We start from the raw sequence: 19,266 nt of genomic DNA, 5'->3' as shown, positions 1-19,266 counted from the left end.
ATGAAAATAATACAAAAATGTGATTATTTTTGTTACTATCTTCTAAATACAATTCAATGTGTTAAAACATATGTATCTTATTCGACTGGAGTAATTTTGGAATTTTATTCAGGAAATAATATTTGTCTCCATATCATGGTAGAAAAATACAGGTAGATGCATCAACGCTTGGGAGCATTGATCTGTCAAAAGTTTTTAAATTTCTTTTCAAATATAAGTAGATTTTTATATGTTTTCTTATACGACGTCATTCGGAGGATATTATAATACTCGTTTTTCAACAATTTTTACAAATTTAAATAAATTTTCCTTCAACATTTTCAATTTCAAATTTGGTTTGACAGTTCACTGTCCTAGCAGCTGTGTCGATGCGTCTACCTATATTCTTCTACCATGTCTCCATATTTACAACTATCGACATCAAAGTAAATTCCGTCAAATGAATTAAGATTTGTCAGATAAGCATAGAATTAATAGCTAAATCCACTGCATGTAAACATGCTTTAACTCATATTTATATTTTTAGCTCCGTTTTGATCCTTATTTCGATGTCCGTTTTGCCATTCATTCGTAGTCAAAAGTCGACTAACTTATCCCTATTCGCTGATAATTGAACAAAGTTTTTATAGCTCCCAACGACGCGACGGAAAATTTTAAATTTTTACTGTAGTCCTCACAATTATCAATTGAAATCCATATAAACAGCAAAAGGATAATAGTTTTTAGTGGAAACCCAATAAAATAACAACCAAACATGTGAATACAACAAGCAAATAGTAAATGAAAAATTCCAAAAGCCACCATTTCTAAGGTCGTCAAAAAATAGTTTTTCTTCTTTTAAAAGTCGACCAAGCAAATGAAAATACATAAATATGTGAGCGTGTATAACAATGTCTGGAAAATAGAAAGTGAAAATTTGTAAAAAAAAAACAATTTAAAATGATTCAATTCCATTTTCAATATTAATTTCAAGATGAAAAAATTTGGTAATGTAATATAAGGGTAAACGAAGAAGAAGTGAAGTGGCAGAGAAACAACCACAAAAAAGTTTGAACGATAAGAAGAAAGTAAAGAGAGAAATAAAAAAAAAAATATTTTGGTGAGAAACAAAAAGTGAAAAGAATTCAGAAAAAATGGTGTTTGGGTGGGGGTGAGAATCAAAAAAGCAAAACAGCAGCAATTTTGCGACATGCACAGGCGAATTTGTTACAAAAACATTGAACAAAGCGAACTAACAGCAGCGACGATACATAAGCAAATTCAGGTGTTGGGGGCCAAGTGTTTAGCAGCTGTTTTTGTTTTGTGTTGTGCGTAAGCGCGTAAGAGCAACGAATCAACGAATATTAAAACGACAAAACAACAATACAGTGAAGCTGGCCTTTTGTCACATTGCTATTCTTTGTCGCGAGTTGCGTTACTTCATTACTTTGTACAAATGGTCAATGTGTGAGTGAATGTGTTTTCGAAAACCACCTTTAAAAAGTCAATGCACTAACATAATAACAAATAACATCGTCAGCGTCGACAGAGACCAACGATCGACGTCAACGTACACAGTGCAGCGGCTACAGAACGCAAACACCGACCAACCTTAACACAAAAGAAAGATTCTTCTGTTGTATTCAGGAGTGGGACTTTTCGTTTTGTATTTCTTCCTTGCTTCTTGAAAGCAATTATTATTCCCTTCTTAAGAAGATAGAAGGTTATAATCGAAAAAGAAAAAAACCAAAACAAAAATACATAAATTCAAAGTAATTGAGAAGTGTGAGAGAAAAACATCAACAAAGAGTACGCAACACAGAACAGAGAGACAGACAGATAGAGAGAGGGAGAGAACTGACAAAGAGTGAAAGTGAATGTACTTGTAAATAAAAGTAATTTGTCATTACACAGCTATCAGACAGCTTAATAGTGAGTGGACACTTTGTTAAAATGTGTTTAGAACTCTAATGTAACGCTACTCCAATTACATTCGCCAAAATTACTTGTATAAATTCGTTGTAAAGAAAAAATGTGCAAAGAACTTTACAGTTTGTCACAATTGTAATATTGGTCAATGTGAACCCTGCTCGTCTGGTAATAACAAAGGGAATTTGAATATATTTACTTTGATGAGTACCAGAAGCCAACAATAACAACAACAACAACAACAACAAATTGACCTTTTTACTGCCAAAAAGCCCTTACCGCCGCGCAGTTGCATACACATCCCAACGCCGACGACGAGAAAAAGAAGAATAAACAAACTGCGACAGCAGCAGCATCATCGTTTGGCAGTAGCAGCAGCAGCGACAACAAAACATCTGTGGGGGGCAATAACGTGAAACAAAAGACGAAACACATAAAAAGGACTTGGCTGGTAGTGTGTGTTTGTGGTGGAGTTAAGAACAACATAAAGAAGAAACACAAAAAATATATAAGAAAGCATTCATACCCCATTTTATTTGTTTCCATTGTGTCAAAAAAGCAAAGAAAAAAAAAAAACGCAAAGTCAGTACTTTATAATTTTACGGCTTGAAACCAACTCATCTGCATTAATAATCCACAAAAATAAAATCAGGAATCCGACACTTCTGTTAAACACACAAAAAAAAAAAAAACTATTGGCAAAAAACCCAAACCTGTCGCGTTGTCGGGGAGTGTAAAGAAGGAAGAAACAAAAATAAAACAATTTCAAAAAGCAGCTAAAATATTTTTTAATATAATTAGAACTTTAACATATTTTAATAATAAATACTTCTGTAAATATATATATTTTTCGTCGTCTGCAAACATCACCACCCTCTAACTTTACAATAAAACAACAGTCTCATCATGGTTAATCGAAATAACAATCAGGCTGCCAATAATAACAATAATGCCGGTGGACCAGATCATGTACAGAATCGTCGAAACCCAGCAATGCCCATACCGCCACCTGAAGGTGGCAATGCTGCAGCTGGCGGTGCAGGTGGCGCAGCCAGCGGTGGTGGCGGTGGTGGAGCAGCTGCCGTCGATTGGGTCCAAGAGGATTTAGAACGTTATAGCTTTGATGATTCCGATCGTTTTGAAGAGGACTCTTTATGTAGCTGGAGTTCAGAGCCTGAATCATTGTATAATAATTGGAGAGGTTGGAAGAAACCATCAAGTTTTGGCATTGGAAATGCCGCGGCTACAGCCACAGGAACAATTGGCATTGATGCCACGGCGAATGGAAGTGGCAAAGGAGCAGGTAAGCAAATATGTGAAATATGTAGAATTTTTTACTAATAACTATTTTTCAAGACTATCTTGTGACTACTTGTAATTTAGCAAAAACGTTTAATCAGGTGTACACAGTGAAATGTCCTGAGTTCTACTTCAATAATAACAATTGAATGATCCTCGTCCAATTCGTTCCTATGACAAATTAGCTAAACATTGACCATTCGTAGCTATGATTACGGTATACAGAAATGCCTGAAACTGAAAACTTATTCGTATTTTCTATTCGTTATATTAGAGTTTTGAAAAAGCCTTTAGCTTCGAATTTGAAGAACTCAGTGCGTCGCGTGAGTGAACGTCAAGTTTCAGTTAAAGTGTGGCTCTTTCAAAAAAAAAAAAAAAAAAGGTTTCTACCATGCATCAAAGTTATTAGACATGCCATCCAGGGTGGATCTTTCATTCTTTCTACACTAGCATTTGGAAAACCTTGGATCCGAAGGAACTTTAAATAATAGACTTTGAAAAGGAACTCGATTCCTGGCTCTTCTACTTGTCGGTAGGCCCTGGAAAAAGTGTAAACAAATTGTGTATTATATTATTAGGATAGGCTAACGGATGCGTAGTTGGTCTTAAGACAACTCCTTGACTCGAATACCTACTTGTCCATTGTGCTGTTCCTAAAAAGGAAAAATAATAACAGTGGGATTTGTAATCCATGATGAGATATTATCGTTTAGTTTTCAGACGCTTCTGGCCAGATCTTCAACTGGCTTATAGCTTTGACAGACGGGGTTTGATACAAAGACATATATTTTGGAGAAAAATTTAATGTTTAAAAATAAAATGATGGTGGAAGATAAAATAATTTCTACGGATATATTTGTGCCTTTCATTTCCAATCACCAGCCGTGGAATTCGCGTTATATATTTAAATTGCACTTTGATTGATTTGCCCATAGCAAAAATCAAAAGCAACGAGAAAAGAATAAACATGAAAACACGTTTTGTTTTTCCCTTCTACTCATCATTGATTGGCATCATCCATATTTATTTGCCGATTTATATTTAGAACCATGGTATTCTCTTTATTCCCTGCTATAAACATTTAACGTTTAAATCACGAATAAATAAAAACAAAAGCAACAATAATTTTGAGGTAATTGACAGGGAAGTTAAAGCAAACAGGCTTGAATAAGCAGCACTGAATTCATCTCGTGTCAGTACCAATGGAACGTGAATGCAGCAAACGAATGGAAACTGAGAGCAATGTAAAAAGCAACACTCTGAAAATTCGATATTGAACATTAAAATAAAACAATGTTGCCAAAACTTGAAATCTTTTGTATAGCTTTGAGGATTTTGTTTAGGGGGCAAACAGTCAGTACATATACACATACATAAACTTATGCCATTGAAAGGCATATATATGGACGTTGCAGTTAATGTTTAAATGCATTGTTCTCTTTTTGCCATTGAAAACGTACACATAACGTCTGTTCGTCTGTAACATAAATGATGTCCTGTTCAAATCATTGTTACTCTCTTCGTGGCACAAACATGTTGGTGTGCGAGCAGCATCAGACACAGACACCAGCAGTCGGACAAACAAACAAATATTACTGTAACGAAATACTTCTTTTACTTCACTTGGCTTCAGAGTCCAACATACAGCCGTTGCCAGTCCCCTATGATTCGGTGGCTTGTGATTATTTTTGTCTTCTTTTAAATGCTTCACAACAATATTTCTAAATTGACTTTCAGGCAGGCAACCCGAGCAGCCAACTTGATCCAAAAGATGAATCCGTGAATTGACATTGATTGGAGATTTAATGCATAATTTACGATGCAATCACACGTTTACAATATCAGATTTAAGGGGTAAACTTTTCAAAGTAAAAATACCTACAAACTTGGAGCATATAGATTTGTACATTATATGCAACTTCAAATACATAAATATTTATGCGCAATTATGTTTGGTTTCAAATGTTTTCAAGGATAAGACAAGGTTAAAATGAATGTTTGAATGGTGAATTCCACGCCATCTGAGGCAAAAAGTAGAAATATATACAGAAAATAGCTCCCATATAGCAACTTATTCTGTTTTGATAGGGTGATTGTATATTATTTTGCTCCTTAATGAAATAAATACTTTGAAAATGGGCTATGTAGGTCCATGTTTTGGTAAAGCCCCCATATAATGGTACCTCCCTATTTTCGGTATTTTGGTGATTTAAGCGACATTATTCATCGAAAATGTTTCAAATCTGTATGTACAGGTCCACATCTTCGTATAGCCTCCATATAACGGTACCTCCTGATTTTCGGTATTTTTATGATATTAACGACATTATTCACCGGAATTGTTTCAAATTTGGTATTTGAAGTTCGTAATGGATACTAAAGCTTATGACAGAAAATTGTATGTGCAGGAACCATATAATGCTTCCTCCCTGTATTCGGTATTTTGATGATTTTAGCTACATTATTCACCGATTTTTTTCAAGTTTCACATTTGAATTTTGTAATGGTAAATATTGTCTATGCAGGTCCACTTCGTCGAATAGACCCTAAAATAACGTATACATTTCGGTATTTTTTAAGATTTCAACCGAAATTTTAACGGATTTTATTTTTTCGAAAATTGTCAAATTCGTTCCAAATGGTGGAGGGCATACAAAGTTCGGCCCAGATTACGATATATAGCTATATCCGATTAATCGTGAGTAGTATTGCTAACGTACATTCGAGTTGGAATGACCAATCAAAAACATATATCTGTGCTTGATAAATTTTTAATTTGAATATGGGACGAAGAATCTATATTACACGATTTTTGTCTATTTTTGCTGTTTATTCTCTACGAATTATAAAAAAAGAAAATATAAACAATAAAACTAAAAAACCTAGAAGAAACCGCAACATATTTTATCAGTAAGTTCTTTACTGTTCAGTTTTGTGTGTGCGATAGACTCATTTTTCAGTTTCCCCTAGTTTTTTCTCTCATTTTTCTGTTTATTTTGTTTTCTGAAAACATTTTCAGTTTCCACTTGTTTTGTTTCGATGTCAAGGAACCCCTTCAAGGATTCAATTTTGTCTTTCTGCTAGTGAACGAGTCTGTGCGTGTGTGCGTCTTTAGGTTTGATATCTTTTTAATGAAATTAACATCAGTTACAACCACGAGCGATATTAAACGCGAAATTTACTTTAGAGAACCCCCCTCCCCAAAAAACAGCGAGATGTCTTCCTTTTGAGTAACGTTGTAAACATTGTATACTTCTCGTTGTGTGTATGTCTGCCTGGCAGCATCTTTTTCTTCTCCTTTTTCATGATTTTCATCTTTTCCATTATTTTAATCGTTTTCGAGGTGAACAGTCGAGGAGGGTATGTTTTTTGTTTGTTTTCGTTTTTTTTTTTGGTATGACATTGCTCTTCTCGTGGGTCTTCCTTGTGCTCTTGCAAGGCATGCAATATACGGATGAAGAAGGTGCGTGCTATGCTGTTAACTGATATGTTTTTGTACTATCGAAATATGTTGTTTTAGTAGTTACATGTTTTGTTGTAGTTTTATTTTTAGCAAGTGTACGTTTAAAATTATTGTAATTTAAAACATTGTAAAAATACAAATTAATTCTAGATAAGGAGGGCGAAGTTTCTTTTTTATTTCAAAGTGCTGGACGATTGTCTCTCTTTAAAAACAGGATTTGATTTTTATATAAAATTAATTTCTGGTTTCAAAAAGGATGTGCATTTTACTAAGAAATCAGCGATCAATAGTGTAATTTTGAAAAAAAGCAAAGCCAGTAAAGAAAAGTCAAAAGACCGACTATATGATACCCTACACAACTATACATATTTAGAAGAGCTCCGTAACAAAATAATTTATTCGAAGTCGATCATACCTCCTATACACATTTGGCTTTAGAGCAGTTATAGTGTGGTTGCAGAGGGAACTAATATAAGGGATGCACATTCAATTCTAAATCGATGTTCACTAAATTTGACGGAGACATTTTAATCTTTAATACCAAATAATATTTCTATAGGGTGCATATCATATGCAGTTATCACTTCGAGAATAATTATGTTAAAAAATATATATATCGACTGATATTATCCGTTATTTGCACAATAAGCCTGAAATCGAGTTAAGGATATATATGAAAGCTTTATCCAAATCTGAACCGATCTTGATAAAATTTAACAGAGGTATTTCTGTGTTGTATCTCATATCTGGTACCAAATATCATTCTTGTGGGGTGTATATTACAAATTTGGTGACAATTGAGTTGATAGCTATAAGGGGTCACTTGGCTATATCACTGCCCAGTGCCATTTTCCATCTGTATAAATTGACCGTGGAGTTTGGCGTGGAGGTTATTACATTTATTACAGTATACTATCACCTACACCTAAGATATTAAAATGTATGGGTATATCCACGATTCGGGCAAGTACAAAAATTGAGAAACTGAGCCAGAAGATCCAGTGGGTCGAGATTAAGCATTGCGTTCAACGAAGGAGAGGTCTCACAGAGCTCCGATTTTTATCAAAATTAGATCGATTCCTGAACCTATCTTGATACATTTTGGCAGAGGTATTTCTGGGCTATATCTGATATCTGGTACCAAATATCATTCGTGTGGAGTGTATGTTACGAATGTAAGGGACTTAAACACCAGATCGGATGAAACATATATATGGGAGCTATAGCCATATTTGTACTGATTTTCCATAAATTTGGTGTACTTGCTTCTAGACTGTCGTCCGGTCGAATATGCCAAATTTTAGGTCATTTGGACTGATATGGGCCATTTGGTGCACAATTAACCCGAAATAGTTGAAAGTATATATGGGAGCTATATCTAAATTTGAACCGATTTTAAACAATTTCAATAGTTCTCGTTCTTGGGCCAAACAAATATTATTTCAACAATTTAATCTCAATCGGATAACAAATGCAACCTGCATTTTGTTTACAAAAATACATGTACAGACGGATGGACAAAAGGACAGATGGACTGACATACATAAATCTACTCAGAAAGTGATTCGATGAAGATCCTCATAAGTAACTATGGGTCTAGCTCGCTTCCTTCTCCATGTTACAAACAAATACACAAAGACATAATAGCCTTATCACCATCTGGTGTATATAATAAAAACCCCGTAGTTGCATACTTTTGTCAACTTTTCCGCTCTGAGACCTGATAATCCATTTTGTCTATCATAGAAAAAAATCTTATGAAAAAATGAGTAAATTAGTCAGTCAGAACGTCCATTTTACGATTGAGGAATGGCACTTGTAAAGACATGAATTTTACGACAGAGGAATGGTTCTGGGCATGGTATTGCTCTCATAACTCAGTATCGATTTAAGTGTTGGTTTTGCCTCGAAGGAGGAGGTAAGATCTTGGATTATGTGCTCTCTAAAATCAATTGATCATTTCGAGCGAACGAAGTACTATATACAGTTCAAATGTGGAACATCGTAATATTTAGATAAGACTTAAGTCAGGTGTAAAAATGACCACCTCAAAAGTAAAAATGACCACCACCCATACTTTTAGATTGGGAAATAAATGTCCGATTTTCTTGAATTTTTTCACATTCCAATATATTGATACCTTCCTTACAAAAACTCAAAAATATCGTCTAAAATTGGCCAGATGCAACCATGGAAAATATTTACGACTCAAAAATTGTTGATTTTATTCAAACTTCACAATCCATTCTTCTGATAACTTTCCTACATAGTTTCAATCATTCACTGTCAGCTTTAGCATTTATTTGATTATCATAATTCCCTTACAACCATATAATCCTCATTCTATGTCCTTTACCTTAGTTCCAGAATTTGGGCGGAAAACGCGGCATTTGCATGAGCCAATATCCTGATTCGAGTTGAAAACGTTTGTGACCATGCCTTCCTTCTGTAAATATAACCCAGTCTGTCTAGTCATCCCAAATTGGACCAACAATTTGGATAGACTTCAGATCGGAGTATACACCCCCTGGATTAGAATCATTATACAAAAAAATCCCCTATCAACCTTTAATAAATTTACTAAACATTTCCACCGTATATGCCATCGACATTTGGCCGCTTTTTTAACGAAGCCTTTTCTGAGGGCAATAACTTCGTCAATGTCATTGAAATTTGTGTTATTGTTGTGATTCCGTTTTCATCTCCTCGTACTACCCCATCCCAGTCTGCGACCAATTGTTGTGGTGTATTTTGGAACAAAGAAACATTTTTTATCCTTTCGCTGGAATTGTGTTTTATTTGTCTTCTACTTGCTTCGATGGTGTGAGTGTGTGTTGTTTATGTTGCCATGTTTAGATTTTTGGTTTTATTCACTTTATGGTGGTGTTGCTGTTTATAGCGATTATAATAACAATCATGATTATTGGTAGTAAAGAACGGAATCGAAGAATTTACTTCATCAATTTATTTTTGATATAGGGTTTGATTTGATCTGGTTTAAGGATGTGCAGCTACGCAGGAGTTGCCTCACTTGGAGAGTTTTGACCCATTCTGGGAAGAAGAATTAGAGATACGACAGGGAAAAATATCAAGATGTGAGGGGTAGGATATACTTTTACCAAACCTATAGATGATATTGGAATCCACGTCTGAGAAGAATGCTAGAGCATCTATTTCCCATCTACCAAATAGCCTATGCCTCCTTATTTATATCATGGGACATCAGCATAGCAGGCGTTTAAGCGCCTCTGCCTCTTCTTCATCCTCAAATAGTTTACAGCAGTTAGGACCATTGTTATCTCATTTTGATGTTAGATATCTGTTACTGCAGTGATCAGTCAATAAGCCTACCACGAATCTTATATCAAACCTACTAATTGATAGAAAAAAAACAGGTCTTTCTTCCCGAGATTGTCGGCTAGATGGACTTAAATACAATGTATCCGGTTTCCAAGCATCATCTCCTGTCAGCTTCTTTGATGAGAGCCTTTTTGAATCAGCTGACCTAATAGTTTTTCGGTTGATAAATCATTCGAATGGGAACCACACCGAGCCAATCTCGATCGGCTCGTCTTGTCTTGTCTCTTCCAACGGAGTTTTCCTACATGTCTCACGATTTGGTGTCACTTGGCACCAGTGCCATTTTCCATCTGTATAAAGTGACCGTGGAGGTTGGCGTGGAGGTTATTACATTTATGTAACTGAAGTCGAAAACCCAGTATACTATCACCTACACCTAAGATATTACAATTTATTGGTATGTCCACGATTCGGGCAAGTACAGCAATAGAAAAACTGAGCCAGATGATCCAGTGGCTGGATATTAATCATTGCGTTCAACGGAGGTCTTAAGAGCTCCGATTGTCAATAAGGACGAGGCTCCTCTTGCACGGTGGTTAATTTGAATACGAACAATTTGAACTCAATCACATGGCTTCTGAGGACGTGCCACCTTCTCTATTGGGAATCATCAAACACGACGTGGTGCCCCTTTTTATGGCTAGGCAGGGTATATATATATATCATATGATAGGACAAAACGTGTCTATTCGAAATAACGGTTTTAGACCCTTTGGACCAAATCCGTTTTAGGACATTTGGAGTCGATCTAGCGATGTCCGCCCGTCTGTCGATCTGACTGGTGAGCACGATAACTCTCGAAGGGAGTATCCGATTTGATCCAAACTTGGTACATCGTAATATTTTTATCAATATAAGATCGATTTCGGAGATGGGCGATATCGGTCCACTCCTTCTGGTACCGGCCCCACAAAAGGTCGAAATTTTCAAAAAAAAAAAAAAAATTTTTTTCTGCACTGAAAGAGAAAGGATAATACGATATTGCTCCAACTTTGAAAATCCTAATATTTGCGTCAGTGCTAGGTCAGGTGCGAAAATATACAATTTCGATCCACTCCATCAAGTAACACCACCACAAAGGGTCAAAATTTTTTAAAATTATAACGCTTATAAAATGTGATGTAAGAGTCTGATTATCTTCAATATATATTGGTCCACTCCTTCTGGTACCTCCCCCACAAAGGGTCAACATTTTGAATATCCATGAAACTCATAAAACGCCAAATTAACATCCGATTCCATTCAGACTAGGTACGTCTCAATATTTCCATCAACACAAGATCTGTTATAAAGATGGTAGAGATCAGACGATTTCTTCTAGTCCTCCTCTCGCACAAAGGGTTCAAGATTTTGAAAAACAAAACGCTCAAGAAAGAGTGGAATAAGTATCCAACTCTTTTCAAATTTCACACACGAAAAATTTGCAAACCCCTTCGGGTAGCTCGCAATTTCCAATACTATTATCTCTCATAACTTGTGAAGCAAGTCATATATCTAAATATTTCTCTCAACCAGAAGCCTGAGGTGAATATGGAATTTATGATTTCGCATAAAATTGAATATAAATGATCGATTTTCTTGTAATTTTGCCCGTATCAATATTTTTATGGGTATCAATAAATTTTGTTGTTGCAAAATCGTCAGGCAAAATCCCATTATTGTTGTTTTTATAAAAACAACGTTTGTTTTACCCCCTGGTAAACATTACCATCGTTCTCCACTCATAAACAAACGTTGTTTTTATAAAAACAACAATAATGGGATTTTGCCTGACGATTTTGCAACAACAAAATACTATGGTATCCCAAACAAGCAAGCCAAACACTTGTCAAGTTAAAAGTAGTAGTAGATACCTTTTGTTGCATACATGTGAAAATATACGATTACATGCAACCCGGATACAACCCTGAATTTTTAAAATGTAAAGAGTTGAAGATACGAAGCCAACCTGACAAGGCGTACTAGTTTAAGCTCGTATAATTGATTTTAATAAACGTTTGTGAATTCTTAATTTAATATAAAAACGGTCGTTGTATTTCATTTGAGTATACGGAAACCCACAGACTTCAATCGATCACTTGACATTTTTCTCAGAAGTGGGATACGACAAGTCTTATTGGAAGAAGCGTCTACCAACAAGAAATATGGAGAATTTGCACAAATGCACGGTTAAGCAGTTGCAAGCGAAATGCAGAGAAATTGGTGTTTCTCAAAGTGGTAACAAAAAGCAATTGATCGAACGACTTGAAGTCAACAACGAAAGCGAGCTGCACGGATTCGCATCTCCTCATGATATGCAGGAGCGAATTTCGCATTTGGAAGATATGGTAACTGAATTGCGTTCATCTATGGAGCAACGTGGACAATCAGAATTTGAGCCGAACAACGCATCATCCCCTTTGAACACGTTTTCGACACCGGATGGTAATATGTCCCTGCAAGGCACACGGCCTAGCTTGCCAAACGTGGCAAACGTTGTGACAATATTACCGGAATCACGTTCGATTCCATCGTATGTTCAAACGAATACTTCTTTTGGTGCATTTCAGACTACGTCAACAATTCCAACGGTCCACACGTGTGCTTCTGCTGGTTTACCAACGTTTACACCTTCATTGCACGGACATGCTCAACTTCCACGAAATACAACGCAAAATGTAGCGACGTCATGCTACAACGTACCAACACATATAACGACACATTCGAATTTTACAACAGCAACACCGACAGGAGTGTTCACGCAGCCGAACAATGGATATGTTCAATCAACGCAGCCCTACAACGCATATCTACAACCGCCGATATTTGCAACAAGTGTCTATTCAGCGCCGCCGCAGTCAGAAATAGTTATGCAGCCTTCACAACGTTATGTTCAGCACAACCCCTTTGGGAACGTTAAGGAAATAATTCAACTTTTGCCAGAGTTTAATCCGTCATCTGAAGAATCGATTAATCCTTCACAATTCGTGCGACGTGTGGAATTATTGAAGACAGCTTATAACTGGGACGACGCATCAGTTATATTTGCAGTGCAACAGAAAATGGCTGGCCCAGCCAAGTATTGGGTTGACTCACTGCAAGAGGTATTTCTGTCTTGGCCTCAGTTTGTTAACAAATTTCTTTTAGATTTCCCTCAAAATGTAAATGCAGCCGATGTACACATTAGAATGGCACAGACAAAACGGCAGTTCGACGAAACGCCGCAGGAATATTATTACAGAATGTATGCTATTGGAAAACGGGGCAATATAAATGAATCATCCATAGCACGGCATATAGTCAACGGAATTAATGATCAAGGATTGAAGCAGAAAATATCTAACGAGTATATTACCTGTAATCAACTTTTGAGTGACATCAACGCATACTGTAGTTATAACGAGGTAAGAAGAGTGCTGAACCCGATATCGAATAAGACGAAACGTAGCAATGAAAATAGAACTGCCCCAGAAAGGAAAAGCGATGAAAGAGTGAATAAATTCAAATGTTTTAATTGTGGTAATACTGGTCACAAAGCCGTAGACTGCCCAGATCCACAGAAGAAGAATAGATGTACGATATGCAAACGGACTTCACACGGTGCAAGTGAATGTCCAACAAAAACCCTGAACACAAATGTCAACAATATAAGGGACAGCGTAAAGTCCAACGAAATACTATGTAAACGTGTCAAAGTAAAGGACAAGGAGTTTGAGGCATTTATTGATTCGGGAAGTGATCGGAGTCTGATCAGACGAAGTTTTGCAATGATAATTGGCGAAACGGAAAATTGCAGTATGGTTTTAAATGGCTTTGCTGGTGGCAAATACGAGTGCACAAAGGTGGTTAAAGTGCCAATTGACATTGATGAGACGAGTTACGACGTGAACCTTTATGTTGTGGAAAATTCTATGATCCCGAATGATGTTCTTTTAGGTCGAGATGTTTTATGCCAAAAAGGTCGACGCACCATTATTGAAGGAGATGAGTGTTGGATGCAAAACGTAAATGCGATTAGTATCAACGAAGGCTTAACATCTGAAGAGCATAAGAAGTTGCAGTTGAACATTCAAGAAAACCGACAATGTTTTTCAGAAAAGTCAAGCGAATTGGGTAAGTGTAACTTAGTGAAGATGGAAATCGAAGTTACTACTCCAGAACCAATACGATGCAAGCCATATCGACTAGCATTTGCCAAACGTCCTATTGTGGCAAATATTGTGAAAGACTTACTGGATAACGAAATCATAAGGAAATCGAATTCTCCGTATGCATCGGGAATTGTTTTGGTCGAGAAGAGAAATGGTGAACACCGTTTATGTATAGATTATAGACAGTTGAATCGAATAACCGTACGTATAGCGCATCCTATGCCTGTACTGGATGAACAGATTGCACAACTCGCCGGAAATCGTTATTTCACCACACTCGACTTACGTATGGGTTACCACCAAATTGAAGTAGAGGAAGAATCGAAAAAGTTCACAGCTTTCGTGACTTCAGATGGTCATTATGAATTCAACCGGATGCCATTTGGTTTGGTAAACGCACCTGCAGTTTTTCAGGCAACGATGAACCGAGTTATAAGCTTTATGAAACCAGGAGAAGTTTTAGCGTATCTGGATGACGTCATAATTCCCAGTAAAACAGTCGATGAAGGTCTGGACCGAATAAAAAGATTTTTGGATATCCTTAAGAAATGTGGTCTCACGTTACGATTGGCGAAATGTTCGTTCCTAGCCGAAAAGATTTCTTATTTGGGACACATAGTTACACGTGACGGAATTTTACCTGGAGAAGAAAAAGTAAAAGCGATTAGAAATTTTAAGGTACCAACGAATGTAACAGAAGTACGACGATTCCTTGGCCTAACTAACTTCTTCCGAAAATTTGTAAAGGATTATGCAGCCATTACGAAACCTCTTGCGATGTTGACACGAAAGAGCGAAGAGAATAAATTTCGTTGGGACGTACACCATGAAAACGCATTCAGAAGTTTAATCCAAATTTTGTGTAGTGAACCAGTTTTAGCAATCTACGATATGAAAGCAGATCACGAGGTGCACACGGACGCTAGCAGTCTCGGATTAGCAGGAGTGTTATTACAGTCCGATGGTAATGGTAATTGGCAACCAGTGTTTTATTTTAGCCGCCACTGTTCTGAAACGGAATCGAAATATCACAGTTACGAGCTGGAAGTTTTAGCTGTGGTTGAAACGGTGCAGCGTTTCCGTATATATTTACTTGGAAAGCCATTCCGAATCGTCACTGATTGTGCCGCAATTACTAATGTGAAGACAACGAAGGAATTACAACCTCGAGTAGCACGATGGCTGATGAAATTACTTGAATTTGATTGTGAGTATGTACACCGACAAGGGTCACGTATGGCTCACGTTGATGCTCTCAGCCGTTCACCGGATCAGCCACAGACGGAGATTGAACCAGCAGGGTTCATAATGAATATTGATAGCGATGATTGGATTCTCACGATGCAGCTAAACGACGACCACATAAAGAATATTATGAGAGTACTGCGAAATGAATTGAAATCTGAGCAAGAGAAACAGATAAAATCTGAATACTTATTGGAAAAACATCGACTATACCGGAAAACGAAAAATGGACTACGATTGGTCATACCGAAGGCTATACGATGGCGCATAGCTAAATACTGTCATGATGATATTGGCCATTACGGGTTGGAGAAAAGCCTCTCACGAGTCGAACAAACGTTTTGGTTCCCCCGCATGAGGAAATATATGAAGGAGTACATTGCAGCGTGTGTAGAGTGTTGCTACAACAAGGCAAAAGGTGGTAAACATGAAGGAGCTCTACATTTTAGTAATGTCGAACCGCTACCATTTAGGCAAGTACATATTGATCACTTGGGACCGTTTATAAGAAGCAAGCATGGTCATACACATATAGTGGCAATCGCCGATTCCTTTACGAAATTTGTGGTTATTAAAGCTGTAAGGAATACGAAGACATTGCCCGTCATCAACGTTTTAAATGAGGTTAGTGGATACTTTGGTTTACCTCGAAGAATAATTTCGGACCGTGGGACAGCTTTTACGTCAAAAATGTTTGAGGAATATTGCGATCGAAACAATATTCAACACATTAAGAATGCCGTTCGTACACCAAGAGCCAATGGACAAGTTGAGAGGGTCAATCAACTTATCCTGTCTTATTTACGAACTACCACTGAAGAACCGAAGGATTGGGACTCGGCACTTCACGTTTTACAATGGTCAATCAATTCAACCAAAAATTCGACAACAGGTTACAGTCCGAATGAGTTGATTTTCGATTACAAGCCCACCGACTTAATACAAAACCGATTGTTAGCAGCTGTACAAGATGATGTACAAAACGAAGAAATTTCCATCAACGAAAAACGTATCATGGCCGCAGAAAACATCAAAAGCGAACGAGAACGATGGAAGAAAAGATTTGACAGCAAGCATTCGAATCCGAAATTGTATGTGGAAGGTGACTTGATCCTTATACAGAATGAACCACCAGCGACAGGTGAATCCCGGAAGTTAGAACCTAAATACAAAGGTCCATACATAATAGCACGAGTATTGGGCAACGACAGGTACCTGATAGAGGACATTCCTGGAATAAACATCACGAATAGGAAATTCTGTTCCGTATTCAGTTCCGACAAGTTGAAGAAATGGTGTGAATGTTCCCCCGAATTGGATGTTTCAAGCGAAGATGAAGCCGAGGACGACTTCAGGTCAGGAAAGGCCGAGTTGTCAAGTTAAAAGTAGTAGTAGATACCTTTTGTTGCATACATGTGAAAATATACGATTACATGCAACCCGGATACAACCCTGAATTTTTAAAATGTAAAGAGTTGAAGATACGAAGCCAACCTGACAAGGCGTACTAGTTTAAGCTCGTATAATTGATTTTAATAAACGTTTGTGAATTCTTAATTTAATATAAAAACGGTCGTTGTATTTCATTTGAGTATACGGAAACCCACAGACTTCAATCGATCACTTGACACACTGGTATCAATAAATTTAAGGTGAAGTATGAAATTGAATACTTCGAGATGGGCAATATTGGCCCATTCCTTCGGAAACTACTCCATAGAGGGTCAACAATTTCAATAGTCATAACTGAAGTTCAAAAATATGTTTATAAGCGAATTTGGGTTGAGGGTATACATCTGTCGGCAAATCCGACTGATACATTATAAGTGGTTTGTTCTAATTTTGCTTACATGCCTACCTCGCACTAACAGTTTTATGTCGGTACTTAAGGGCATACCAGTGAGGAAAGTTTGTGACCATACTGTCTAGGGTCGGACAGCTTAGAATAAGAGAATACATTGACAACAAAGTCCTTCCAATGCCCTTTTTTGTTTAGATAGGCATTTTTCTCAGGTGTAGCAATTCATTTTTGACATAAGGAACATTACAAACTTTTGTAAATAAATGATTTCAGAACAAATATAATCTTTGGCCTTCTCCCACCTTTTGATTTAATAATTCAAAATATTTACTTATCATTCTTATCCTCCTCCTCCTTCTATTTTCAGAAGTTCCAACACTTACAGAATTGGCCGCAAAATGTGTTGCTTCGTATATACCCTTTGAATTGGTGGAACATGTCTATCCACCAGTACCCGAACAGTTGCAATTGCGCATTGCATTCTGGAGTTTTCCGGATAATGAAGAAGATATTCGTTTATATTCTTGTTTAGCAAATAGTTCATCCGATGAGTTTAATCGCGGTGACCAACTATTCAAAACTGGTGCAGTCAAAGATCCCCTGCAAATAGGTAAGTCTTTCGGGCAAACACACATCCTTTTTTCATTTAAAAAGAAAAATACAAACAACAACAATAAGCACTTATCATAATTACAATTCTTTGCAGGTTTCCACCTTTCCGCAACGGTAGTGTGTCAAACACCTAGCCAGAATTTTAATGTGGCCGTTACCTTCGATCGAAGACGTATATCGTCATGTAATTGCACATGCAATTCAAGTGCATATTGGTGTTCTCACGTTGTGGCCGTTTGTTTACATCGAATACATTGTGTAAGTAAAGTTATGTTTGCCACAAATGACCGAGACGACAGCCACGACAATATGCCACAACAAAAGGGCATGCAATACCATAAGATGTTGTTGTTGTTGTTTATTGTATTGTTGCTGTTGTCGTTTCTATGCACTGCCACTGTTGCATGGCGGTGGCGGTGGTTTGTAATTTAACAGAATTCCTAATTATGGCAATTTTCATATTTTGCCATACTTACCTTTTTTCCTTTCTTGGTCTTTTCTTCCTGTTCAATTAATTATTCAAGGCTTTGGAGGTGTGTTTAAGAGCTCCTGTCTCTGAATCATTAACCCGTTTACAACGTGATCAATTGCAAAAATTCGCCCAATATTTAATAAGTGAATTGCCGCAACAAATACTGCCCACAGCTCAGCGTCTGCTAGACGAGCTATTAAGTGAACAACCGACGGCTATAAATACAGTGTGCGGAGCTCCCGATCCAACAGCAGGTGCATCGATAAACGATCAAACAAATTGGTATTTGGATGAGAAGACTTTACATGAAAATATCAAACGTATTCTTATTAAATTTGTTATGCCAGCACCGATGGTTTATAGGTAAGAAAATGGGGATAATATTTCAATTAATTCTTCCTTTCTCTCTCTCTCTCTCTCTCTGCGATATATTTGCCCTTTGTAAATCGGCTTATCAGACATATATGGCGTTGAAGACTCAAAAATAGGGAAATGCCAGCATATCACAAAAACGTTGTATTTTGTTGCGGGAGGTTTGTCAATAACTTTCCTTTAATATTTGCAATCTTCAGACGATTCCTAATTTGTAATCTGGTAGGGTTCCAACTCTTCCTTCCTGGCGTTTAAGCGTCTCTATCTCTTTTTCATCTTCACATAATTTACAGCAGTTAGGACCATTGTTATCTTATTTTGATGTTAGTTATCTGTTACTACAGTGGTCAGTCAATAAGCCTACCACAGTCAATAAGCCTTCTCCTTCTCGAGATTGTCGGCTAGATGGTCTTAGATGCAATGTATCCGGTTTGGTTCGGAAACCTTCCTGTCAGAGTTCGCGTAAGGTCTTAACTACAGCCGCATCTCCTTTAATAAAGACACACCTCGCTGTAACAAATTGAACGTGGATTTATTAAATATTCAGGTACTGTTTATGACTTATAATTTCCGTGCCAGAAGAGAATATATTCATAGATCAAGT

General features: G+C 37.0%; 1 protein-coding gene across 1 annotated transcript in view; it reads left to right on the top strand.

Moving 5' to 3' along the window:
- Nucleotides 1-526: 526 nt before the first annotated feature.
- LOC131801088 (zinc finger SWIM domain-containing protein 8 homolog) overlaps nt 527-19,266 on the top strand; it is a 26,404-nt gene continuing 7,664 nt past the window's right edge. The window contains exons 1-4 of the mRNA XM_059119150.1: nt 527-3,211; nt 17,574-17,816; nt 17,913-18,076; nt 18,343-18,653. Coding sequence (XP_058975133.1) covers nt 2,815-3,211; nt 17,574-17,816; nt 17,913-18,076; nt 18,343-18,653 — 1,115 coding nt within the window. The 5' untranslated portion in view covers nt 527-2,814. The remainder of the gene's footprint in view (nt 3,212-17,573; nt 17,817-17,912; nt 18,077-18,342; nt 18,654-19,266) is intronic.

This window comes from Musca domestica, unplaced genomic scaffold (genome assembly GCF_030504385.1).
Source record: "Musca domestica strain aabys unplaced genomic scaffold, Musca_domestica.polishedcontigs.V.1.1 14, whole genome shotgun sequence".
Lineage (NCBI taxonomy): Eukaryota > Metazoa > Arthropoda > Insecta > Diptera > Muscidae > Musca > Musca domestica.
The sequence above is the reverse complement of the archived record's forward strand: the minus strand, read 5'-3'. Positions and strand labels throughout refer to the sequence as shown.